At 35.1% G+C, this 27625-nt stretch overlaps 1 protein-coding gene across 2 annotated transcripts in view; it reads right to left on the reverse strand.

Moving 5' to 3' along the window:
- Window positions 1-2905: 2905 nt before the first annotated feature.
- Window positions 2906-27625, reverse strand: part of LOC110093542 (oxysterol-binding protein-related protein 1D) — a 43121-nt gene continuing 18401 nt past the window's right edge. The window contains exons 5-9 of one of the 2 annotated variants that reach the window (XR_002302730.2): window positions 26077-26232; window positions 25504-25812; window positions 19546-19890; window positions 16260-16442; window positions 2906-3341 (exon numbers count right to left, since the gene is read on the reverse strand). Coding sequence is in view for 1 of the 2 variants with exons in the window: in XM_020818458.2 (XP_020674117.1) it covers window positions 3311-3341; window positions 16260-16423; window positions 19546-19890; window positions 25504-25812; window positions 26077-26232 (1005 nt within the window). In the remaining variant the exon portion in view is untranslated. The remainder of the gene's footprint in view (window positions 3342-16259; window positions 16443-19545; window positions 19891-25503; window positions 25813-26076; window positions 26233-27625) is intronic. The other variant, XM_020818458.2, reaches the window with a different exon arrangement.

Below are 27625 nucleotides of genomic sequence, written 5' to 3' on the forward strand. Positions count from 1 at the left end.
CAAGGAGGATAAGAGAGAGAGAGAGAGAGAGAGAGAGAGAGAGAGAGAGAGATGTGAGGAAGAAGAGGAAAGCAAATATTGGTATGTCTTGTGTCCTGTTACAGCCTAAACAAGCTATATATATAGAATGGAGTATGGAACCTAAATATTACAACCAATCATATAATGCCACCTCATTACATATAAATAATAAACAGAAAATGAAACAGTCTTTTATGTCTAATACACCATTGGTACCTCCCCACGGGACGTCATCATTTTTTAACTTTTCACTACATCCATTACTTCAAATTTAAAAAAATATTCTTCTAAACAACTCCAAAGTATTCATTTTACATTGCAGCTCTTTTTTACTCAACCCTTAGTTTCTACCAAATTTGTTCTATGAAGGAAAGTATTAATATTTTTCAAAAATATGCAATAATTCGATTGGTTGTTATTCATCTTCCCTAAGACATAAATATAACTCTAGTTCAATATGAAATCCTTTATTGCATATATGGGTATGCTAAAAACTTTGGTATTAGTATCGACTATGGTGTATTGCTTACTATAATCTTAAGCATCATCATGTTTTTAGATGACAAGTGATATTATGAAAGGCTAATAAATGAGGGGAGTCCACCACATGGTTGAATGGCCATGGTCCATGTCTATGGATGGAGAGATTATTACGTACGGAGAAAGGACAAATAATACCGTTCGATTTTATCTCTGTGAACAATAAAAGCTCAGTGATGAACAGTAAAAGCGCAGTTCACTATGTTTTTACTATTTATAGAGACGAACCAAATGGCTCTCAGTGTCCGGCCTCCGCACGTAATAATTTCTCCCATGAATGAGAGACGAGCTTCGTTTAATCCCCATATGATAGTTGTTGATGCCATTGCTATCTACATGCATAGTGCACTTAGGCTTCATTTAGAATGACTTTCTTAATGTTTTTTTTAAGTAGCTTTTAATACAAAAATTTCTTAAACTAAAAATTTTTGAACCTAAAAATTGTTTTGTAAAGTTTTAAGAAAGTTGTCCCAAATGAAATCTTAGTCCTGACAAGTGTTGCGATATTGAATGGTTTTAGATGGGAGCAATGATGTTTGGTCTTTAGGTGGCAATGATTGATCATTATTGTCATCAGTGATGGATCTCATTGTGCTATTGCAATAGTATGGTGGACATAAATAAGAGAAGAAAACTATTTGATCTTTAAATGGTGGTAAGTAGTATAATAATTATTGTCATGTATAACATGTCTAATGTCATTATTATGGTAGCATTATGGCCATCCATAAGAGAAAATCATCACTTAGTCCATATGTATAAATAGGTAGTGCCATCATCATATATGGAACATTTCACCTACTATTACTATAGATATGGCATTCATCAAATGATAAGTCTCACCAAGATATAAAATTATTAAGAGCTAGGCTTCGTTTGAGGCAGCTTTTTTACTGCTTCATGCTTCTTAAAATAATTTTTTAATAGAAATTTTTAATTTTTGTACTAAAAAATTATTTTAAAAAGCAATATGAAAATTGTCCCAAATGAAGCTTTAATTTGCCACAGAAAAAAGCTCATTGATTACGACAATAGAGATAGTTGTCATACTGCCACTTTATTTGACATTTGCATGTTATCTTATCATATGTAGGATAGGGATGCAACTCAATGACTTTACAATTGCAACTAAATCCCTTTGCCTATTTTGATGATAGCAAATATTTATCTGTTGTCTTTTATGAGTTAGTTTAACCTGCTGGCTTCAAGTATGTTAAAAATCAACTACAAGGATTGCCTTAAAGTTGAAATTTTGTAGAGTTGATTATTGCATGAAAAATAGCTTAAGGACTTTACTATTTTTCCTCATTTAAGCTTTATCTTACTTCTTCTTAAAACAATTTTCTAGTACAAAAATTTAAATTTTCATACTAAATAGCTGTTTTAAGAAGACAAATTTCTTACTGCTTTTTAAAACATATTTCTAATGCAAAAATTAAATTTTTTTAATTAAAATGCTACTTTTAGAAGCTTGTTAAAGCAACTTTCTAATACAAAAATTTAAATTTTTATACTAAAAATCTATTTAGAAAGCCGACCATGACAACCTTCTTACTACTTTTTAAAACATCTTTCTAATATAAAAATTAAAATTTTTGCATTAAAACATTAATTTTAGAAGCAGTAAGAAAACCATCCCAAACGAAGCCTTAATCTCAACTAAAAAAAGTTGCATAATCTTTCTTTTCTCATTTGGATATTGCATAGCTTAGAGCATCTGATCCAAGTCAACTAGCTTGGTCAGTTCTTATTATGGCCAGATAAATCTAATGTCCACTTCAAATATATATTTTTAAGAATATTGACATTTGATATGATATAAAAAAGAATGCAAAATAAAAATTTGATGAATTCTAATTCACTTCATAGTTTATTTTTAATGTATTTCAAACTCATCATATTTTAATCGAACACCTAAGACATCACAATTACCCTAGTTGCCACCGCCACGCGCAATCACTGATATAGCCACTAGCCACCACCATCATCGCCGAACAAGTCAAACCACTGACCGCATAAACTGCCCATCGCTACCATTGCTCATCACTGCCTCTGCCGACTAGCCACCAGCCCAACTACCATTCGCCATCATCAAACATTACACTACATTCGCCATCATCAAACATTACACTACATTCACATTACTTCAAACAAAACATAATAATATCTTCTACATTTCTTTTACACTCATCCAAATAACTACAAATGTTTTGAATACATTACATTCCTTTTATACCATTTTATTTTACTCTTCATTCCTTTTTCAACAAGCAAAAAACTTATATTACAAATTTTGTCAGAATAATCTTAAAATCATTAAATTCACTTTAAAATGAATAAGATATAGTCACAATCAACAAAAACTTATATTGCACTAATCTCAAAGCAAATCCAATGAATTTAAAATCCACCACAACCCACAAAAACCAATTTTTCCCCCTTATCAAACATCACCAAGGAACAAAAACACCAGATAAATATGTACATTAGAGTCTTACTAACCTAATTCAACATACTGCCAAACATAAAAGAAATACAGTAATGATATAATAAGTTATATTATAATAGAGCAGAACAATAATTTCTTCTCTTATAGAATGCCTATCAAGACCTCATAAAGAACTTACAGTCAAGTCATGGGGTCCAGAGCCTGCCTATAACATGCACAGCAGCTCAGGTCTCTACACCTTCTGGCATGGCCACATAATCTTCTCAATAGCACACAGGCATTGCTTCTTTCATGCCCACATTATAAGCCGCCCTCGGCTCCTGCCGGCGATCTGCAACAAAATCAATCGCCGTTAAAAAATTTTCGTTAAAGATTGTGTTGGGATATTCTGCTGCAAAACACATCAAGATAGACTTTAAAGTCGTCTAATTTATGCTGAGAATACATATAACACTAATATTAAAGCAAATCGAACGGCTTTGAAGCCCATCGTGATACGTTTTGCAATAAAATATCATGATAATTTTTTTAATTAAAATTTGATCATGATGAATTTCAAAACCATTGAATTAACTTTTTGTAATGGGTGCTCTAATCTCAAATTTATATACAACAATAACAACAACATCAAACCTTTGTCCCACTAGGTGGGGTGAGCTACATGAATCATTTTTCTCAATTGTCCTATTAAAAGTCAAATTCTAATTTAAATCTAATAACGAAAAATCATTTCTAATATTTTATAACCAATTCTTTTTAGGTTTACCTCTACCTTTCTTAACACAAATCAAATCTAATACATCTACTGTCCTAACCGGGTCATCGGAAGGCCGCCGTTTTATATGATCAAACAATCTAAGGCGACTCTCTCTAATATAATCTTCCACTGGTGCTACTCCAACCTTTTCACATATATGCTCACATTTTCAACCAATTGCAAAGTATTTCATCAGCATGAGACCAAGTTAGCTTAGCAATTGCCAACATGATAGAGTAATATTGGAGGGCTACAATCCTAATATGGAAACTGTGCAAAATAGTTATTAGATATAGCTGAAAAGTTAGGGATCCAAAGCTACCAAAATACCTTCAAAGTTTTCAGATTTCATTCATGGTCATGGAGAAACATCGAGAATACTATATGAATCTCATTTTATATCTTTAATGAATTTGGTGGCATAGAGGTATTATGAATTCTTTACATCTAGGCAAGAATAACCAAATCTCTCCCTCTGCCATTTGAGGTCAACCTAGGTGTAGAGTATCCTGCCACTCCAAATTACAAAGTCAAGCTGCATCTTCTGCTCCAACTAGTGTGTAACTTTGTCAAACTAAATTATTATTCTAGTATCATTTATAAATGTCATAATAATATGCCCCCATTGTCACAGGCGAATCCCCCATGTACTTAGGGTGGGCAAATGCCCACTCTAAAAAAATATATTAAAGATTTAGAGGGGATATTTTATAATATTTTGACCCCCTCCAACCCCCCGCCCCCCCCCCCCCCCCCCCCCCCCCCTAAAAATTTTTTTGCCTAATTTTATCAATCCTAAGCGTCTTTGCCCATTCCCCATAAAAAAAATAAAAAAATGTGCTAATCCTTAAAAAGAAGCTGGATCCGCCCCTGTCTATCGTCAACTAAAGGAACAATCATATCTCACCAACACTCCACTCATATATTTGTGAATCTCATTATTAGCAATGCCGGTAAAATCTTTTCCACCTTTATATATGATTGTACTAAGAAGCACCAAAATTCCAAAGAGTTTCCATGCATCCACTTTCACATCTATGTAAGTCTAAACAGATGTGCGGGACTTACCATGCCTCTATGATGGCAGAGACGAATAGACCCACCAGCATAAAGTGTTTCACACATATTCATGTAGTTAGAATAACAAGGGGCAAAAAAAGAGCTCCATCTTGGAAACTTTAACAGAAGCCTAATGAAATTTCAACCAATATAAACAAAAGAGGCGATGGCTTTTGGGCAGATATTGAAGTTTCAAGGTGGTTTGAAAGAAACCAAAGCCATTTTTAGCTGATCCAACTTGAGCAAATTCTGAATCAACCAAAGGTATCCAGTCCCACTTAAACTATTTACTTCCTAAATAACCAAACAACTTTTCCCAAAATGAAGAGGGTTAAATCTCCGTAATATGTAAAGATAAACGAAGAATAGTATCAACAAAAGGCTACCGTATTATCCAAGGTGAATCGGTAGATTCTAAGAAAATATAGCACAACAGATCAGGGCATAATGCAAATAAGCGCAAAAAATTTTTTACTGTGCCAAATGTGATGTATAATTCAAGGCCATCTAAATATGCTATTCACTGTAAAGTATAAAAACAACAACATCAAGCTTTTATCCCACTATGTGGGATCGGCTAAATGAATTATTTTTTCTCCATTGTCATCTAAAAGGTTAAATTCTCATTAAATCTAATAAAGAAATGTCATTTCTAATCTTTTCTAACAAAGACTTTTTAGGTCGACCTCTACATTTTTTTAACATAAGTCAAATCTAATACATCTACTTTCCTAACCAAGCCATTGAAAGGCCGCCGTTTTATATGACCAAACCATCTAAGGCGACTCTCCTAATCTTATCTTCCATTGGAGTTACAACCTTTCACGTTATGCTAATTTTGTATCATGTCTCTAATAGTAAAGTCAATCATCCACTTGAGCATCCTCATCTCAGCAACACTTAACATTATGTTTCTCTTTTAATGGCCAACATTTTGCACCATAAAGCATCGCAGGTCTCACCACCATCTTATAGAATTTTCTCTTAAGTTTGAGGGGGACTTTTCTATCATACAACAAGTCTGATGCATTCCTCCGCTTCAACCATCCAAATTGAATTCTACTAATAATATCCTCATTTATTTCATCATCACTCTGAATAATAGATCCAAGATATCTAAAACCTATACTCTTATTAATGACTTGATCACTCAAAGCCACAATCCCCTCACTAGATCTATTATCACTGAAATTACACTCCATATATTTAGTTTTAAATCTATTCAAATGAAAGCCTTTAGACTCTAAGGTTGATCTCCATAATTCAAGTTTACCTTCAACTTCCTCCCTAATCTTATCAATAAGAAGAATATCATCAGCAAAAAGCATACACCATAGTACAACCCCTCTTGCAAATGTCTAGTGAGAAAATCCATAACTAAAGCAAAAAGATATGGGCTTAAGGCTGATCATTGATGTAATCCAACCGAAATAGGAAAATACTCTGTCAAACAACCTTTTGTTTGAACAAGTAACAGCTCCTGCATACATATCCGTAATGACTTGAATATAAGCATTAGTAAGCCCTTCCTTTTCGAGAACTCTCCATAGCACTTCTATTGGAACTTTATCATATGCTTTCACTAAATCAATAAATATCATATATAGATCCTCCTTATTTTCTCTATACTTCTCCATCAAACCTCTCAATAAATATATAGCTTCTATAGTAGACCTACCAAGCATGAATCCAAATTGATTTTGAGAAACAATAGTATCACGCCGCAACTTATGCTCTATAACTCTCTGATGAGGGCATCCATAGGAGATTTCGACACACCTACCATCGGAGGGGTCGTTGAGCGATGGCCACGATTCATAGTCTCTATTTCTGATGTTTTATTTTTATTCATGTCATTTACATTTTATGTTTTCCACTTGTACCCCTATGAGGAAGTTATTGCATATGGTAAGCCCAAGGGCAATGTCGTCTTTATGGTTTTTATTTTTTCGAATGGCCTATATAAAGGCTTAGTCATTATATTTGGAGTTTAGTTTTTTATGAATGAAAAATTTGCTCATATGTTCTCTTTGTGAGTTCATGCCTCCTAGATCTCTTAGTGAGTTCCTCGGAAAAGATAGATTTCTTTGTGAGTTCTAGATTTTCATCCAAGCTATCTTTGTGGAAATTCGGATTAAAGATAATTGAGGTGAGTGAATTTGTGGCCACTTGAATCCCTTGAAAATTCTCCTTCTCCCTTCCCCTTGCCCCTTGCCGCCGCCTCTCCCTAAACCGCCCAGGCCGCCGGCCACCTGGCAGCCACCTCCCGCCAGCCGACCAACCCCACGCCTTGCCCCCCCCAATTTAATTGAATTTCAAGTTCAAATTGATCCAATTGATTGTCATCATATTAGGAAGCTTTCCCCACTTAAGAAATCTGAAATTTTATTTCATATTTTTATTAAAATCTGTGATTAAGTTTGTGGGCCCCATTGAATTAAAACTCAAGCCCCTCTCTCCTAGTCATGTGGCCGGACCCTTAATGGACCCCTCTCTCTCTCCAAATTACATTAATAGCTCCACTAAATCAGCCCCAAACTTCTCCCTATTGCCGCCCCCCTCAACCTCTAATGGAATTAATTTGAAATCTTCAAATTTATTCCCTCCCACCCAAATAAAACTGAAATAATTTCAGATTTTTCAATTTTATTCTTGGAGCCTCTCTATAGCCAACCCCCTCAAGTACCCAAGCCAATCCAACCCTCTTCCAACCTGCCACCTCCTCTCTCCCTCTTCCCCTTTTGGCGTTTCTTTCTCTTCCGGCAAGTATGCATGGCGGATCCCGAGATTGATAGTGGATTGGTATTCGACGTCTACGGAGAAATCCACATCACCCGTTCACCGTTCTTCGATGTCGGGTTTGGATTCGACGACACTGTTGAAGATTATTTGAACCGCATCCTTCCAACTCTTGTGGACGTCATAGACGAGCAATTTCAAGACTACGATTGGACCATCAACGGACATCCACCCGCTTCCCCACCTCCACCGCCACCGCCTCCCTCGCCATCACTAGGGATCGTCGACGCCGTCTACCTTGGATTGATTTCGTTTCTTGTATGGTTCTTCTTCCTCCGACAACCCTAGATGTAGAAGAGGATTGAACCATCAACGAACATCCACCCGCTTCCCCACCTCCACCGCCACCGCCTCCCTCGCCATCACTAGGGATCGTCGACGCCGTCTACCTTGGATTGATTTCGTTTCTTGTATGGTTCTTCTTCCTCCGACAACCCTAGATGTAGAAGAGTGACTTTGAGCCTCAAGGAGAGACGATCGTTTTGTTAACCGCGGATTCTAGTTGACTAATCATTTCATTACTTTTGTTTAAGTTGTTATTTTAAAGAACTTGCAAATTTAGTTGTGATGGATTGCCTAAGCATTGTTTACTTCGAAGATCTTTCTTGAGTTTTCAATTTTGAGAAGCTTTAAAATTATTTTTATCATTGCTCCAACAAACTTTATTAATCTCTAAGAAAACAATTCCTGGTTTCACATCACTCTCTCCTATAGTTTTAAAGTATGAGACATTAACTTAATTCCTATATAATTCGCACAGTGCATCACTTTTATTCTTAAAAATATGAATCAACACACTCATTCTCCACTTATCTGACATCTTTTTAGTCTTAAAAATAATATTAAAAAGTTCAGTAAGCCAAGAAATTTCTTCATCTCCTAAGCATTTCCACTCTATTAGAATATCATCAGGTCCAACAGCTTTCCACACTTCATTTTTTTTAACTTTAATTTTACTAATACACCAATATAAATAAAAATCTTTATTTTAATTTATAAAGCTAAGGTCACTAAAATAAATCGCTTCTCATAATCTTTCATTGAAAAGCTTAGAAAAACATCTCATCCACCACTTTGTTGAATATCCTCTTTTAATAAAAGCACTTTTTGATCTTCATCATTAGTACACTTCACTTGAACTAAATTCTTACTACTCTTATCTCTTTGTTTGGCTAACTTATACATATATCTTTCATCCTCCTCAGTATCTAATCTATTATATAAATCATTAAAAAACTAAAATCTTTGCATCGCATATTGTTTTCTTAGACTCCTTAAGGGTTTTTTATGTCTTTTTCAATTATCAGAATTTCTACATCTAAATCAATTTTTTATAATAAATTTTCTTATTTTTTATCATTTCATATACATTGTGATTCTACCACCAACTATTTTTAATATAGGAGTTTTTCCCTTTCATACTCCAAGCACATCTTTTGCAACATTATTAATGTAACTAGTTATTTTTTTCTCAAATAATATTAACTTCCTTATGCATAGACAAAATCTTAAGATCTAAAACCTTACTCTCAAAAATATTTTTTTATATTCTTTAAAAACTCTAATCTAATCCTAAATAATGTTTTACTTTTTTTTTCTACATTTTCATCTTAAAGTCCAAAACTAATAAGCGATTTTGAATGCATAAACTTTCACTCTACATAACTTTACAATCATTGCAATCTAAACCATATATTTTTCTTATAAAAAAATAATCAATCTGAGTTTTACTATGTTCATTTTTATAAGTGATGAGATACTCATCTCTTTTCTTAAACAAGTTATTAGCAATTACAAAATCATAAGCTAAAAAAAATCTAATATGGTCTTACCACCTTCATTAGTCGCTCCAAATGTATAGCCACCATGAATTCTTTTTAAATCATCTACCTCTCTACCAACATCATATATTTCTCTTCCATAAATTTTTTCTTCATGAGGTATCTTTTGTATTAATTTTTTTAAGTTAATTCAAAATTTAAATTTTGAACACATATATAAACCTAGTTGAGGAGCATAAACAATTATAATTTTAATAATCTTAACATCAAAAATAATTTTGAAAGCAATAATTATATCTTTAATTCCATTAATTTTAACAACATCATCCTTTAAACTCTAATCTATAATCACATCTACACCATTTTTAGTAAGACTTTTACTAGAATACCATAGTTTAAATCTTAAACTATAAATCTCTTTAGCCTTCTCTCCATCACATTTAATTTTCTGAATGCATAGAATATTTATCTTCCTAAGAATAATAATATCTATTAATTCCACTAATTTATCTGTAAGGAAACCCATGATCCAAATTTATATCTCTAATTCTATTAATTTACACTAATAGTTATTTAGTGTAAAGTAAAATAATTTTTGAAAAAAATGTCTAAATATGTCCGTAAGTAGGGGTGTAAGTGAGTAGAGAGCCGACTCGAGCTCGACTCGTTTATGGGCTAACGAGCTGAGCTATCGAGCTCACGAGTCGAGCTCGAGCTCAAACTCGAACTCTTTTAGTAAACAAGCTTGATAAACGAGTTTAGTAAACAGGTTTGATAAACAAGCTCGAGTTCGAGCTTGATGAGGCTCGGCTCGTGAGCTGAGCTGGCTCGAATCACTATTAATATTTTTTATTTTACTTAATAAATTTGAATATTAAAAAAATAATAATAAATGATAAACATCTCATCTATTTCCTACGTTGCATTTTAAATTTTCGTGTGTAAGCATGTTGGAGGTTGTGCATGCCTCGAGAAACTTTCTTTTTTTTCAATTTAAAACTGTAGGTCTCTTCCATGGAAGGCACAGAGATGGATCTTTTCTTTCCCATCGGAGTAGATTTTACTGACACGTCGAGTAGTTTGATTAGGGATATTGCAGTAATCTTCATGCAGGAAAAGCTGGCCTGTTGATGAGTGGGAATGTCCGACATCCGAAGCAAAGGCTCGTGAGTTGGCAGAAGGCGGATGTTGACCCCAATACTAATGTCGGGATCAAATCGACCGCGCAAGGTGAATTTTGAAAGCAAAATAGCACGAAATCGTGTATAATTCACCCGACGTGTGTCGACCCAAAACCCAAAATCGCTGAAACGACCTCCATTCACGAAACGGACAGCGCCGATGCGTCCGGAGCAACGAAAACAGCTAAGATCGACACCCATATTGGTGGAGGTCGACGGTCGGCGAAAAATTAAATTTTGGACGTGCGAATCGAGACGACGACTTGTGCAAGCGGCGATGCAACGACCAACTCGATGCAATATTAAAAATTTATTTTTATTTTTGTGCAATATAATTAAAAAATTAGAAAAAGAGAGAGAAAGAGAGCTTTTAAAAAAAAATTCTAAATAAAAAAATCCCTAAAATACCCCACTTAAACCCTCACACTCTCATATCCCCCAAATCGATCCCTCCTCATTTTCACAATCATTTTCACGCTCCAAGCCGCCCCCCTCTCTTCCTCTTGCGATTCCAAGCTCCCCAACCGCCGGCCTCCTCCCTCCAAGCTTCTCCAAGGTAAATTTTTTCCTCTTTTCTTCTTCTTCTTCTTCTTCTTCCTCCATTCTCCATTCTCCATTCTCCCTCTTCTTTTTCTTCCTTCCTTCTTCTTCCCCTTCTCCATTTTTTTTTCTACTTCATCTTCCCTCCACATTTCCTTTCATTTTCTTCCATTTCTCTCTTCCCCTCTCTTCTCCTTCCTCTCCTTCATCTTCATCTTCTTCCTCCACCCCAATCTCAACAAACCTAAAAAACCCTAATTCTAATTTCTTTTTTATCTCCACATCCACTCATCAAACCACTCACTACCCTTCACAAAAAATATTTTTACACACATCCTACACCCAACCAATAAAAAAATTTCACCATTCCTCTCTTTCTCTCTCTAACCTAGAGAGAGAAAATTTTCTCTCTCTAGAATGAGAGTGAAATCTCTTCATGAATGGCTCCATCTCCACCCCAAGTATCTTTCCTCTCCACCATGCCTCAAAATTCCTTCCCTAGAGGGAAAAAAATTACACACTCTCTCTTTCTCTCTCCAAAATTGAGAAGAGAAGGATTTTCTCTCTCTAAATCTCTCCTCTCACTTCCTTACACCTCTTAAACCCTCTCTACGCAAATTCCCTTCAAATCCCATCTTTCCCTCTCTTTCTCTCTCTAGAAAGAGAGTTTCCTTCTCTCTTTCTCTCTCCAAAAATTAGAGAAAGAGAGATTTTCTCTCTAACCTCACTCCCCCGAATTCCTACACACCTTAAACCTCTTCCACCAAAAATCCTCTCTTTCCCTCTCTTTCTCTCTCTTGAAAGAGAGTTCTCTTCCTTTCTTTCTCTCTCTACACTTTATTTTAAATAAAAGAAAAGCATAAATGCTTAATTTTATAACACAAATAATAAAAAAAAATTTGAAATTGTGCATCGCAGGTTCCTATGTTGCCGTCATCCGCCGTCGCCGCCTCGATTACTGCACCCAAGGTAAAAACTAGTATTTGCATTTCTATGCATGAAATAAGTACTCGTGACCGCTTTTCTTAGCGGCGAGGAAAACTTAAGTACCCGTGACGCACTGAGCGAGCGGGGAAATTCGTATGCATGAAAATATAAGTACCAGTGACTGCTTTTCTTAGCAGGCGGGAAAATTTGTTATTTGTAAAAAAAATTATCTAATTAAGTACCCGTCACTGCTTTTAGGCTCAAAGACTCCATGACCGCTTTTTTTAGCGAGCGGGGATTGGAACTGCGGCCGCGGTGTCACCCGACACCTATCGTGACTTCCTTTCTTGGCAGGCGGGAAGGCCTTACACACTCCGAGGCAGCCCCCTACGCGGGGACGACGCCGGAGTGCTGCCAAAATTTTCAGCAAAAATCTATAACTTATAAAATTTAAAAAAAGATTTAAAATCCACTTAAATGTTTTAAGTTAATCAAAAATAAAATATACGACACCCTAGGCTCCCGACACTGAAAAACAAATACAAAAGAAATATAAATCAATGTAAAATGCAACATACAATGAGTCTTCAAGAGAATTAGTTGTTCGCCAATAGGTAGGAATCAAGCCTCTTCCTCCTAGCACCTGATTCATACACCCCTAAGTCTCTCACCAAAATCTTCTTATAGAAATGGGATGGGAAGAAATGAGTTAAAATCCCCTCCTATTTATAACATTGAGTTTGAATTATTCACGAGCCAAGGAAGGTACACATGTGGGCCCCACCAGCCAAGGATCCTTTGCTAAAGGACGAAGAAGGTACACCTGCGGGCCCCATCTACTTAGGATCCTAAGATGCCATTTCGAGGCTCTGGCATTGGATTCCTAGGGTATTCACTATCGGGTGAAATACGAGCGTAAATACGAAAGTAAATACAAACGTAAATACACCCCGATACGGTTAGTAATTATCTTAAAAAGGGGGGGTAAAAGTAAAAGTAAAAAAGAAAATTTACCTTTCCTACAAAATACTTTTGTGCTCATTGTAAGCATGTAAGAATCCCCGCACACCACCGGTAATTTTTTGATTGAACACCTTTGAGAGAGAATAAAAAAATGTGCTCGTCGTATTGCAAGTCACGGGCGCTTTAAGTGATGTGCGCACCAGCAATTAAAGTTATGTGGCTCGTACATCCCGTGAACAGATATCTTCAAAAAGAGACAAAATAACGCACTTTTATGTGTCACGGGTTGTACGACCCTTAATTAAAGTAGGCACATCACCACTGAAAAGTTTGTCCCCTACGATCCAAAGCAAGAGATTAGTTGGTACACTACGATCCATCCGTAGAATGCAACGAGTAGTGTACAACAGTCTACCTATACAAAGTAGCAAACAATTCAATCCATGAGCTGCTACAACCCGCCACCGGATCCGCAATACTCGTACTAGCGGACAGAAGGCGTGTATAATCTCTCAAATGAAATATTGTGTGCATTCAAATTGCAATTACATGCACAACTAACATATTTCAAAATCCCCATGCACCTACAACGTAGTTTGTATACACATAGATACACTAAAGGGGAAAATACGATCTCAACCCGCACGGGCCCCGACGAGCGTGTTAATGGTACACACGTGACGCCTAGGGATGCTGCGTGGGTCAACAAGTGAATTCAAGTCCGAATCCGATCCTTCTATACGGATCAATAGAAGTCGACAAGGTTCGGACCATCAAATAAATATACGGTTGTGGGGACCGGTGTATTTATTTTAATACATTCATAATAGGCCTTCAAAGCCTATAATCAACAGAATTCACTCACAAAGGCTCAAAGCCTAGAAAACCCGATCCTCTGTCGACCCGGGGCCCTCTGAACCGAGTGGTTTTGCCGCCAAATGGCACCACGAAATACCGGTTATGGCCAGCGCCAGTACGTCCATTATTGACATCAAATCATTGAGATATGAATCAATAGGATATGATTGATAGGGCACTAAGCCCTCTGTTAGCTAAGGTGGATTCAGATTTGTCCCCTTAGACAAGCATTCACCCCAGGTTTACAAGGTACCCTTGGACGAAGCAACCATGGCTGCCGACAAGGATCCTTCTGTCAGGTTGGGTCGACTACCTCCTCTGACTAAGTAGACCAGGGACCACGATGGCCTGGGACGACGGAACCATGGGATCTTGATCGGGCCCATCATCCATTCCCCCACCATCCGTTTTAAGTACAAGATGGTGAAATTTCCATTTTAAATACCAAGTTTTCCAACCCAAATTCCAAATCCAAATCCAACTCTTCAATACCTAAATCCATTGCTGCTACTATATGCCAGATAACACGTATTCTCTATACGTATTTGATTGACGACTAGCCTTAATTGAAAGTTCTCTCTTGTTAGTGGGAGGGGTAATTAACTATAGGGGCTTGCGCCTATAGGAAACCAGAACTCAGATCTTAAAGTCCTCACAAAATGAGGGCGAAATCTCTGGGTAGTGTCTTATCTACAAACTCATCTGCCTTCCAAAATTTACCCCGGAACTTAATTCCATTAAAACTCCCTCGCCAAATAAAAAGAAAAACGTGGCGGGGAGGCCGGGGCCGAATTTTCGGAGCCCACAGCGGACCGGGCAGAAGATTGAAGTTCGCGGATCGCGAAAGGTAGACTAGACCGCCGGAGACTTGCGAGCGGCTCAAGCTCGTTTATAGTGGAACGTGCCGAGTTCGAGCTTAGGATTCAGCTCACGAGTCAAGCTCGAGTTCGGCCTGACTCGAGCTCGACTCGACTCATTTACACCCCTACCTCTAAGTACTTGTCGCCTTTAACTTTGGTCCACAAGTTTTGAAGATCTTAAATAATTTCTAATATTAAGTATCAAAATCCTGCTAAATTGCCAAACTCTTAAAAGGTGCCTCAAATGTAATGCAATCTGCATTTTTACATGCCACCTCAGGTTGCAAAACCCTCACTAAATATTAATTGAAATGTCCTTTGTCAATCTAATATATGGTCTTCAGATGTTTGTTCAAAGAAAATAGTTCCTAGGATAATGTCAGGAGTATTCAACAGTGAGAAGACAAACGGTGGAGTTCAAGAAGAAACGGACACTGGTAGACATGGATGGGAAAGAAAGGGTGTTGCACATGGAAGGAAGGAGAAGCAGGGACATAGAGGGATGGACATATGAGTGTTGGACACCATCAGCCATCAACCCTATAAATTTTTTTTCCAAGGTGAGGTAGGAGGAGATAAAGGAGGAAAGAAAATTGAAAGTCTTAATGAACCTATGCACTTTAATTCATTTTATATCATAATCACATTGTAGGAAGTGATTGTCCTGCATCACCATTAAATATCTATGTCTAAGTTGATATGCATGAATTTAAGATGATCATAATTCAAGTATCTGGTTTTAAAACATTGTCTGGCATTATTCTAAGAGAAATTGTCCTCTGCATTAATGATCCAAAGCAAAGCACTAGTAACTAACATTTTAAAGTTATGCTTACCAATTACTAGTATCTTGCTCAGTATGGAAATTTGTAGAGAAGCCAATGTACTTTGAAGAAGGATACATTTTTTTAAGTTTTACAAATAGCTCCGCCCAAGTTTTCAAGTTTTATAGATGAGAACAATTAGGTCTAAAGTTACATTTTTGCTTGCATGAAGATCCCGCATGAACACTACTAGATCATTCAAACTTACTTGGCTTGTAAACTTAGAGCTTATTGATTTGCATTTTGCAGGACTACTAGACCAGCCACTCAAGCTTCCTCCCAAACCATAGAATTCTTTTGGCACTATAGTGATTACATCACTTATCTGGCTGAAGTTACAAAAATGATAATCGTAACGAAGTTTGAACATAAAGGTTTCATAAAGATATGGGTGGTGTCAAATAAATAGGCCCCCATTAGATAGAGAAAATCATGATTTATTTGCCTAAAACTATCTTCATGTTGATAGCAGATTGGTTAATTTGAAGACATCCATTTTCATTTGAAAATAATATGATGGCCTGAATCCAATCATACTAGCAATACCTGTAACCAATAACTGAAGATTAACTAGAGCTTGCTCTTTCCCCAATCATGTTCAAGAAATCGCAGAATTAATACTAAATACTAATCAAAGCAACATTATGACAACAACAAGAAAAAAGGAGATGCATTATGAAACTATGAAAGAAGGCCTTACTCTACACTGCGCATAGCATCGTTCTGACCAAATATATTAGGAATTCCATCCCATTTTCTTTCCTGTCTTGCTTCCCAGTACCCTCCGACATACTTGTAACAATCATCTTCTGTATCTTTCCTGAACCACCTGGGTTGCCATCCCTTTTCCTGCAACTTTCTTGCCTGTGAAAGAGCGCAAAACCTGCAAATCAATCTTATCCAATAAAACTAGCATAATAGCATATCTGCTATAATTGGATAAATTACACCCATAGTCTCAAAACTTACCACTTGAACTTTAATACTGAGATCTATGAAAGATATTGTTACAAATTATTTGATTATTGTTATTATGGTTACCTGTCAAGAATACGACCAATCAAAGAGGGATTGTGAAAGCTAATCATAAGTTTTTTTGAAAATTACCACAAGCGATTTCAGTCTTATCCAGAACAATGGAAGATGCAATCAAAAAAGAAAGTTAGGTCTTCTCAAAATTGGGCTCGGTTGGACTGGGAATTGGATTCCATTAATGTATCCAGAACCCTAGGAAAATGCACTAGTTATCTTAAAAATTACATGCACACTTATAGACCTATATGTTTGGAAGGAAAGAAGGCATACAATCAAACAATTTCTATGCAACACAATCAAAATGCAAAGATTGGTGTGATTGTTGAACACGATAAGTTTCATCAATTGAAAAAATCAAGCCTTATTCTTTCACCATTGATATATCATCAAAAAAATATCTTGATCATGCACGAATCTTGATGCAAATATATGTAAGAAGTTTCAAAAATTAAAATCAAGACCATCGGAACTCCGATTTCAGCAAGCTTACAATCAAATTGAACGTCTCAAAGAGACAAACCCAACAACACCAAAAGACGTCCAATCCAAACCCAAATGGATCCAAATCGAGGGCTTGAAGCCTATTTGGAAGCTTCATAACATTAATGGATGACCAAATGACATTCAAATGTGACATGCTTATAATCGAATCGAGCGGCTTGACGAGAAGAATTGATATTCAAATGTGGACAATGATGCATCCATGCACTCCTTACAAGCAACATAGTGGCATCTTAAAAAAACAGGTAACTCAGAAGCCTTTTTGATGCAATCAAAAAATCGCAAAAATACATAATATGCTAGGTGTTTCTTTGATAATAAGAAAATAGACAAAATAGCACAATTAAATGAAACACAACCTAACTTTTATAATAGAAAAATGACGCATACAAACTTAGAATATAGAAACATCTAAAAATGCTTTTACATTGCTTGAGAAGAAAGATACAAGTGGCATGGAACTTGCGGAGAGAAGAAAGAGATAAGAAGCCCGAGATGAAATCGAAGAGAGGACAAGCTCGCAAATTTTCCCAAGAAGAAGCGAAATGGAACAAGCCCGTAAGCTTTCCCAAGAAGAAGAGAAATGGAACAAGCTCGCAAGCTTTTCCAACAAAAAACTTTCAGGTTTTGTTCCAAAAATTATCCATAATATTACCTAAAACAGCCACAAAACATCATATATTTATAGCTAAAAAGAGGCAGCCAAACAGCTCAAAAATCACCTCCGACCGAACCAATCAGAACAGGGAAAACAGAATGCTAGCAGGCGGTCCAGGAGCAGTAGCCAAAGGGCCACACAAGGAACCAGAACAGGCAGCCACAGGAGACAGGAACGGGAGCCCACAGGGAACCAAAACAGGCAGCCACGAGGAGAGGAAAAGCAGCCACAGGAAGGGGAGCCAAGCGGAGGAATTGAAAGGCCAGCAGAGAGGGGAAAGGAGGGGGGGAAGAATGAACCTAAATTTAGCAATAATTACACATTAATGAGCTGATTTTAGAAGGAAAAAACAACAGCTCATCAACAGCCCCAACCCCCCCCCCCCTTTGCTTACATCACTTTTCAATCTTATGTAATGCGTTACAATTATCTCCGTGTTTCACTTCTTGTCAACCTTTTTTTTTTTACATATGTTATCTAAATGACAGTAAATGCAACTAACTAAACAATTTAACTATATTATCCTATCTCCTTATGTTTTCGGAGTTACTTCTCCCTTTTCGTTTTTAGAGCTACTGCATCCACTTTGAGCTTCTTCTTTTCCATCCTCTTATTTTCAATCTTCTTCTTTTGGATCTAGTTTGCTTTTTCTGCCTCATACCTATTGTTTGAGACGTAATTTATTTGTTGCTATATCAAAGTCATCTTCAAATTTATCTTTTCTTCCAAATGTGCAATAGACTGTGGTATTATCAATTTAACATTCTAAAAAATATAAAATGATTTTGTTAGTTTTTATTACTCCAACAATAAATTGCATTTTCTGTCAAAGTTATTTATTATATACGGTATTTTATGAATGAGTACTACTATTTTTAGGAGTTAATGTTTCCTTTTGTTTTGAATCTGTTGTGAATGTCGTAGTTTTAAGCCATAAAAGTTTTATTAAAATTTACTAGCCACTTTTTAATGATTGACTTCTTTTAAATGAAGAGTGCTTCATCTCTAATGATGATGATTTTGGGCCTTTGTGACTTGATTGCGCCACAAACCTCTGTAAATATGCAAGTAAAGAAAGTAGATTGATAGGATTTTGGAACTAGGTCACGTACAACAGAGAGCAGCACAGTAATAAGATAAGTTTGTGGGGATCAATGTATATGGACAAAGTTGGAAAAGAGACAGGCCAAATTCATCATTTTCAGAAGCTCAAATGAATTTTGAAACTATTCACATGAATTTAAATAATGTCAAATAAAATTTTAATCAGAATGATTAAGGAAGTTGAACACTAAATATGGGATTGCTCATGATGCTGAGGCGAATACAACAAGCATTTTCTAAATTAGATTTGGGAAGCTGATATTAATTGATTACAGTAGCCTAGCCAAAAGATTGGGATTAAACTAACGGCAATAATGATATGAACTACTTAATTGATAGTTCAGTAATATAATAACTCAAGCAAACTACATTGTTATGAGTCAGTCTTAAGCATAATTGATGTTGTAGAAAAGACAATTCAGTTCCTAATCCAGACTTCCACTGAATATACATTTAGCCAATTGAGCACAAAAGATTAACAAATTTTATGACTTAGGCTTCGTTTGGGACGGCTTTCTTACTGCTTCTGAAAGCACCTTGTAAATATAAAATTAAAAATTTTGTACTAAAAAGCTGTTTTTAAAACCAGTAAGAAAGCCGTCCCAAACAAAGCCTTAAGCATTCAAGGACGACCCTAGATGTAAAACATAAGGTATAACATTAGCATTATACTATAAAAGAAATTTACCTGTCTCTGTAATTGTTCAAGTCTAAGCTTTTCAGCATTTGCAAGCTCATATTCTCCATTTTCTAAATGCCTTTGATCGGGCCTTAGACGTGAATCTGTCGGTGGTAATTTGTCCGCCATACCAGGTGTTAACTCATTCAATGATATGGCAAAGGGCGTAAGGTTGTATCGGGTTTGGGTTGTAGACTTGTCACGCTCCCATAGAAGAACAGCCTCTGACATTGGATCATAGCCCTTCGGTTTAGTGCTAGAATCACCAAGTACATAGTACATTGCTTCATCCCACTTGCCCAACAACATTGCAACCTTGTTTCCCGTTCTATTATCTTGCACAAATCCATGCACCTAAATGTGAAAAAGGACTTCAAAAAACGTCAAGAAAAATTAAAAAGAAGAACAGATAATCCAATATTTTCACAAAAAAGTAATATTTAAAAGTGTTAGCTGATTAACAAGTAATAAATTAGAAATCAATCTATCTTAAGTAGTAACAATAACAAACAGGTGATAGAAATCGATAAGAAAAGGCAATTTAAATTTAAAAAAAAAAAAACAGTGAGATCGCTATGCAAATATACTTATAAATCAAAATTAGCAAAAAAAATGGATCTCTGAACAACAATGAACGACAGATTAAGAAGATGCCAAATTGGAAGTTGATTAGTGATAAGGTAAACAATGAAATTAAAAGAAAAATTGCGTTGAAAATATATTTCTTTAAACTTATTATTTAGTTTTAGAGTAATTAGAGTTTGGCTATTGTACATCACTAGGTCTGCACCTGTATGATGCAAATCAAGCAGTGCATGCAGCAAAAACTCTTGCACCAAGAAATCATCTTGACAGTAATGTTTAGTCCTCCTCTTTAAAAGGATTACAATTGACATGACTTTAACTTATAAGCAAACATACGATCTTGAAATTTATCAAAAAATATTTCATTTCAAGTTCACAATAGACCCTTAAAGCCCTTTTAAGAAAACTTTATTGCTAAAATATATGCTTGCGATTTTCAATATCAAAATGATAATCCCTAAATTCATCAGTTGAACCGATCATTTGTTGGTGAACAGAGAGAATTGACAAGGTTTGAATAATAAAATAAGGTTATCAAAATCTGATGATGACTATGTTGAAAGTAAATTTCAACTAGAGGTGGCTATCTTTTAAATGAATCCAAATCAGATAAAATGCCAATAAATTTAAAGTAACATGTATACCTCATAATAATGATTGCGTTGAAAGTGAATCTCAACCGAAGATGCTATATCTTTTAAATGCATCCAAATCCCAATAAAATACAAATAAATTTTAAGTAACATCAATATGACCCTGTTGATAGCTTGAACCTCAACCAGAGGGTATTACATCCATTATATGTCTTCAAATCTCACAAAAAACAAGCATATTTTACAGGTCTTTAACATCTATCGATAATGATCGTGTTGATAGTGAATCTCAATCATAGGAGACCCTGCAACTTTCTAAATGCCTCTTTAAACCATGTTACAAATGCTAATATTTTAAAGGGTCATCAACATCACTTTGATGATGACCGTATTGAAAGTGAATCTCAACCAAAGGAAAATATTCAAATTTCAAATAAATGCCCACAAATCCCAAATTAACTAATCAAAGGTGCTACTTTAATAAAAAATTAAAAAGCATGAAAATTCAACTCACAATGAGTAATCTCTTAAGAAAAACATGAAACAAAAATATATCCACCTTCCGCAAAAGTTTCTCGAGAGGAATAAATTTGAGAATAACTTCAACTCACAATGAGTTAATATCAAATCGATCATATCACAAAGATTCATTCTCAAATAATATCTCACTAGTGCTGATGTGGCACGTGTCCTCTAACTAATAGTTTTATCGTCAAATGGCACCAAAGATAAATGGCTATGACCAGAGCCCTCTATGGTTTTGTAATAAAATAGTACCACTAAATTACAGTCACGATCAAAGCTAGTATTTTACACAATGGCTCAAAACTCTCAAGTAATAAATCATAGGGTATACCTAACAGCGCATAAAGCTCTGTGTACTAAGGTTGACTCAAATATATCCCTTTAGGAAAACACTCATCCCAAGTCCACAAGAAAATTTTGGACAAAGCGACCCATGGATATCAACAATCATCCTTCAGTCAGATTAAGTCGAATACTTTATCTTATAAAGTAGACTAAAGATCACGATGGCCCATGATACAAAAACCAAGGGACCTTAATCAGGCTCATCATCATTCCCCAACCACCCGTTCTAAGTGTATGGTGATAAATTTTCAAACTTTATAACAATAACTTCAAACCTTTATCCCATTACGTGGGGTCGATTACATAAATCTTTTTTTCTCCATTTTGTCTTATTAAGAGTCAAGTTCGCATTTAAATTTAATAAAAAATATCATTTCCAATATTTTCTAACCAAGACTTTTAGGTCTACCTCTACATTTCATAATATAGGTCAAATCTTGATCCATGATAACTTGGGATCACATAGCCATAAAATCTTGATCGGGTTTATCATTATTTCCACCACCCTCTATTTAAGCTGAAGGCGACATATTTTACTCAATCCTAAAACCAAAATCGTTTAAAGGACTTAGCCCCTAACAACTACAACAACAACAACATCAAGCATTTATCCCACTACGTGGGGTCAGCTACATAAATCCTTTTTCTCCATTGTGCTCGGTTAAGAGTAAAATTCTCATTTAGATCTAATAAAGAAAAGTCATTTATAATATTTTCAAACTAAGTCTTTTTAGGTCTACATCTACCTTTCTTAACATAGGTTAAATCTAATATATCTACTCTCCAAACCGGGTCATCAGAAGGCTGTCATTTTATGTGAACAAACCATCTAAGGCGACTCTCTCTAATCTTATCTGCCACTGAAGCTACTCCAACCTTTTCACATATATGCTCATTTCATATCATGTCTCTAAGAGTAAAGCCACTCATCCACCTGAGCATCCTCAACTATGCAACACTTACTATTATGCTTCTCTTTTAATGGCCAACATTCTGCACCATTAAGTATTGTAGGTCTAACCACCACCTTATAGATTTTTCCCTTATGTTTGAGTGGTACTTTTATATCACACAACAAGCCAGATGCTTTCCTCCACTTCATCCATCCAACTTTAATTCTACTAATAATATCCCCATCAATTTCACCATCACTCTAAATATAAACATAAGATGTCTAAAATGTGTACTCTTATTAATGACTTGATCCCTCAAAGTCACAAGCCCCCCACTAGATCTATTACTACTAAAATTACATACCATATATTCGGTTTTAAATCTACTCAAACAAAAACCTTTAGACTCTAAGGTTGACCTCCATAATTCAAGTTTACCTTCAACTCCCTGTCTCCCTCTTTAGTCTTATCAACAAGAAAAATATCATCAGCAAAAAGCATACACCAAGGAACATCCTCTTGCAAATCTTTAATAAGAAGATCCATGACTAAAGCAAAAGGATATGGGCTTAAGGCTGATCCTTGATGTAGTCCAACTGAAATAAGAAAATACTTGGTCAAACAACCTTGTGTTTGAACACAAGTAACTCCTACATACATATCCTTAATGACTTGAATATAAGCATTATTAACCCCTTCCTTTTCTAGAACTCTCTGTAGCACTTCTCTTGGAACTTTAACATATGCTTTCACTAATTTAATAAATATCATATGAAGATGGTCCTTTTTCTCTCTATACTTATCCATCAAACCTCTCAATAAATGTATGGCTTTCATAATAGACCTACTCGGCATGAATCCAAATTGATTTTGAGAAACATTAGTATCACGTCGTAACATATGTTCCATAACTCTCTCACATAGTTAATAGTTTTAAAGTATGACACATCAACTTAATTCATCTATAATTTGCACAATTTTGTGCATACATTTATTTTTAAAGATAGGAATCAACACACTCATTCTCTGCACATCTGGCATCTTTTTAGTCTTCAAAATAATATTAAAAAGTTTAGTAAGCCAATTCCAAGAAATTCATTCATCTCCTAAGCATTTCAACATCTCTACTAGAATATCATCAGGTCCAACAATTTTCCCATACTTCATTTTCTTTAAATCCTCTCTAACTTCAGTTTTAGTACTATGCAGATAAAAATTTAAATTTTCATTTAGAGTGTTAAGGTCACTAAAGTCAATCATATTTTCACAATCTTCATTGAACAGCTTAGTAAAATATCTCATCCACCATTGTTGAATATCATATTCTAAAAAAGTACTTTTTGATATTCATCCTTAATGCACCTTCACTTGAACTGAATCCTTACTACTCCTATCACTTTGTTTGGCTAGCTTATACATATATCTTTCGCCCTTTTTAGCATATAACATATTATATAAATCATTAAAAGCTAAAGTATTTACTTCGCAGAATGCTTCTTAGACTAATTACGGGCAATTTTATATATTTCCTAATTTTCAAAATTATTGCATCTAAGCCAATTTTTATAACATAGTTTCTTATTTTTTATCTTTTCTTGCACATTTTGATTTCACGACCAACTATTTTTACTATTAGAAGCTTTTCCTTTTGATACTCCAAACACATTCTTTACAACATTATTAATTACAAGCTATTATTTCCCACATAATGTTAGCTTCCTCATGCACCGACAAAGTCTTAATATTGTATATCTTACTCTCAATATATTTTGTTAGAGTTCTTTAAATTCCACTATCAAATCCTAGAACAACGATATATTATATTTTTCATAATCTATCATTCACCTTAAAGCCCAAAACTAATAAGCAAAATTGGGTACATAAACATTCACTCAAAATAACTTTGGAATCTCTGCAATCTAAACGATCTATTATTCTTACAAGAAAATAATCAATCTGAGTTTTACTATATTTATTCTTATAAGTGACGAGATGTCCATCTCTTTTCATAAAAAATGTATTAGGAATAACAAAATCAAAAGCTAGAGCAAAATCTAATATAGTCTTATCACCTTCCTTACTCGTCAGATGAGGCTAACATATAAGATTTCAATGTCCATATGAGAGCATACAATCAAAAAAGAAAACATGGTGGCAAGAGTTTGAAATTTGCAAAGGTGAAGTATGATTGGAACTACCTTAATAGAAAAAGAAGCAGGCTTCCTATAATAAGTCAACTTTGCAACATTTAATTCACCAACTAACAGTACTAATAACATTTCCTGAATATTCTGACCAGATATTTACAGAAGTGAACTAAGGTGATATACAAATGTTAATAATTTAAAGTTTAGAGTGTTTGTTAGATAATACAGGAAGCTTAAAGTGGCACACAAGTGAACATCGCATATGATTGGAATAAAACCATTGATTATGGTGTTCCGCAAAACAAAAAATGTCACTTTAACCAACATAACACAAACCATCCATTCTTTACAGAGCTTTATGAAAAATCAAATTATCATAATTTAATTACCATAATTAATTTTAATGTTATTGATAAAATCGGCTGCCTTTAACACCATTTTAGACGCAACAATGTCAAGAACCAGCAATCAAAAATGCAAATTACCAAAATGGATGATCGCAATACTCTCCTAACATATATTCATGATTATGTGAATTTTTAGTTTATTTTTCCCTACTTAGTTAACTGATTTAAACTCATATAACCAAAATTAATTGAAACAAGGTTATCCTTCCACATTCTTGCAGCAAAGTGTAAGGCAAATAAATTTATTAGCCTTAAGAACTAACTGAGATTCATAAAGTTTTAGAATATAGTTTTAAATGCAACAAAAAATAATAAACAAAATGGGCATTCCATACTTGAGAGAATTGGTGAAGGATGTCCTGTGACATCACAAGCTTCTTAACAAAAAGCTATTCCACTTGATGGCACCAATTGATATTGCATAAAATAAAAGCTGAAATAGAGTTAACAGTCGTTGAGATGTCACAGATACCTGATGGGGATTACGATCAATGATAGACTGCTCCTTGAATTTGAGTTTACAAGAATACTGACCACAGCCTTTTATGCGCATAGTACCATAGTGATCACAATATATTTTACCGAGTATGATATTATAAATAGATGTTGTCACTTTACTCCACTGGAATGTTTCCCCATCTTCAAATTGAAGTGTTAGTATTCCAATAGGATCAAGCTGAATAGATCGACCCCAGAACTTCCCTTTCAAATTGGAATCACCCCAGAATTTCCATCCTCTACCTTCACAGTGACAGGCAACAACCATTGGATGGTGACTCACCTAAACAAAATTCAAGACATTTAATATTTTCCAGCATGCAGGATGTGAAAACCTAGTTATCATTGATATGAAAGGACAAAAAATACATGGCATAAGAAAAATAAAAATAGTAAAAAAAATTATAAAAAAAAAATTTTTAAATACAAGGCAAAACATCCGGTCATACTAGCATGTGACTAATAGCAAAATAAAGTTCAACTATCATTCTATCAGACAAAAGAAAGACATCATCACCAAATGTAAAGTGAAAGGAAAGAAGTAAACCTTCTCAGAAAAGAAACGTAAGCCTTTATCTGGATAATCAGCCTCATATGTTTCCCCAAGAAGAGGATTGAAAGGTTTGCACTGCCGACCTTCTGTTGAAGCATATCCTGATACTGCAAAGGCTGCAGTGTTTAGAATCCTCATCAAGTTGTTCCCCTGCATAGCGTGCATTTAATGCTTTTAATTCTTCTATGTTAAAATCAGAGTATAGTAAACAAATGCAATATGAACAGTACAAAATTAGTCTAGTATTTACATTCACCACATGAAGCAAGTTACTCAGCATTACAATGAATGCATACACATCAAAAGAAAGAAAGATGTGCAAGTAGAAAAGTAATTGATTATTAACCAGCAATTAAGAATGAGGCTTGATCTTATAATATCTTTTTGCACAGAAATATATGATAGGAAACACTTGTAGCTCTAAGTATTTCCTATCAATCCTCAGAAAACAGCAAAAATTCTCCACAAAAATCCACACAAAACCACAAAAACAGTAGATAATTTGTATTTATTTGATCAAAGGGAAACGGGAAATTCCAAGATACAATTGATCCTCTATTCTAGAGGAGGATCTATCTCTCTCAAATCTCTAGACACCGCTAGAGCCCAAAACCTAAGCCTAAGAGATCTCAAATTTCAGCCAAATTCAAGATTCCCTAATCCTAGGAAAATAAACTATTTAATGCATACAATCCAAAAGAAATTTCTCTACATTCAATTTTCCCTCCCAACTCCCTCAAAAAAACTTTCTAAAAAGCTCTTTGGAACCTGGCGGTTTGCTCGGCATATGCAGGAGGTGGAGAATTCCGCCTCTATATTTGACCGGCTGGACTGGTCTATAAACATATTGATAGGATATCGAGAAAATCTCAAGTTTTATTAAATAGTGAACGTATCAAGAATCCATATACAATATTCATTGAGGCTTCAATAGTGCAGTACATATGTCTGATAACTAACCAACCCTTAGAAGCATGCTCAATACGGCCTATTGTTATAGGGAAAAGTTGCTTTGGGGCATCAAAGGGATATAATAAGGTTTCAGCATGGTGACATTATGAGCTCTTGAAGAAAAGCTCATAAGGTATCCCTGTGATAAAACATGTTGTGATAACACATGCAAAAAAAAAAGACAGATAATATAACAAGATTTTCCAGATGTCTAAATCAGGGTGTGTTGAGTTTGAAGGTCCGAAACATCCAATGAGTAGACCGTAAACCCTCATAAATAATTACCCCTATCTAGAGGCTCCCATTTAAGGTTATTGCTCTACTCTATGTTTCAAATTACTTTATGAAGATCTCGCTCACAAATATTTGTCTCCCATTGTGGTGATTTGTGAATGGGGCATGGACATGAGGATGACCGAGTGTTGTAAACATAAACCATAATCAAAAGAGTCAATGAGCGTTGGTTGTAAAAATATAGAATTAAGTTAAGAAATTGTATTGTAACTACTAGTAGCAAGTCAAGAAGCATGTTTTGATTACTCGCACAAACCCTATGCTTCTTGTAACTTCTTGCATTTGAGTCAGTTAGCCT

Source organism: Dendrobium catenatum, unplaced genomic scaffold (genome assembly GCF_001605985.2).
Source record: "Dendrobium catenatum unplaced genomic scaffold, ASM160598v2 fragScaff_scaffold_450, whole genome shotgun sequence".
In the NCBI taxonomy this organism is placed as follows: Eukaryota; Viridiplantae; Streptophyta; class Magnoliopsida; order Asparagales; family Orchidaceae; genus Dendrobium; species Dendrobium catenatum.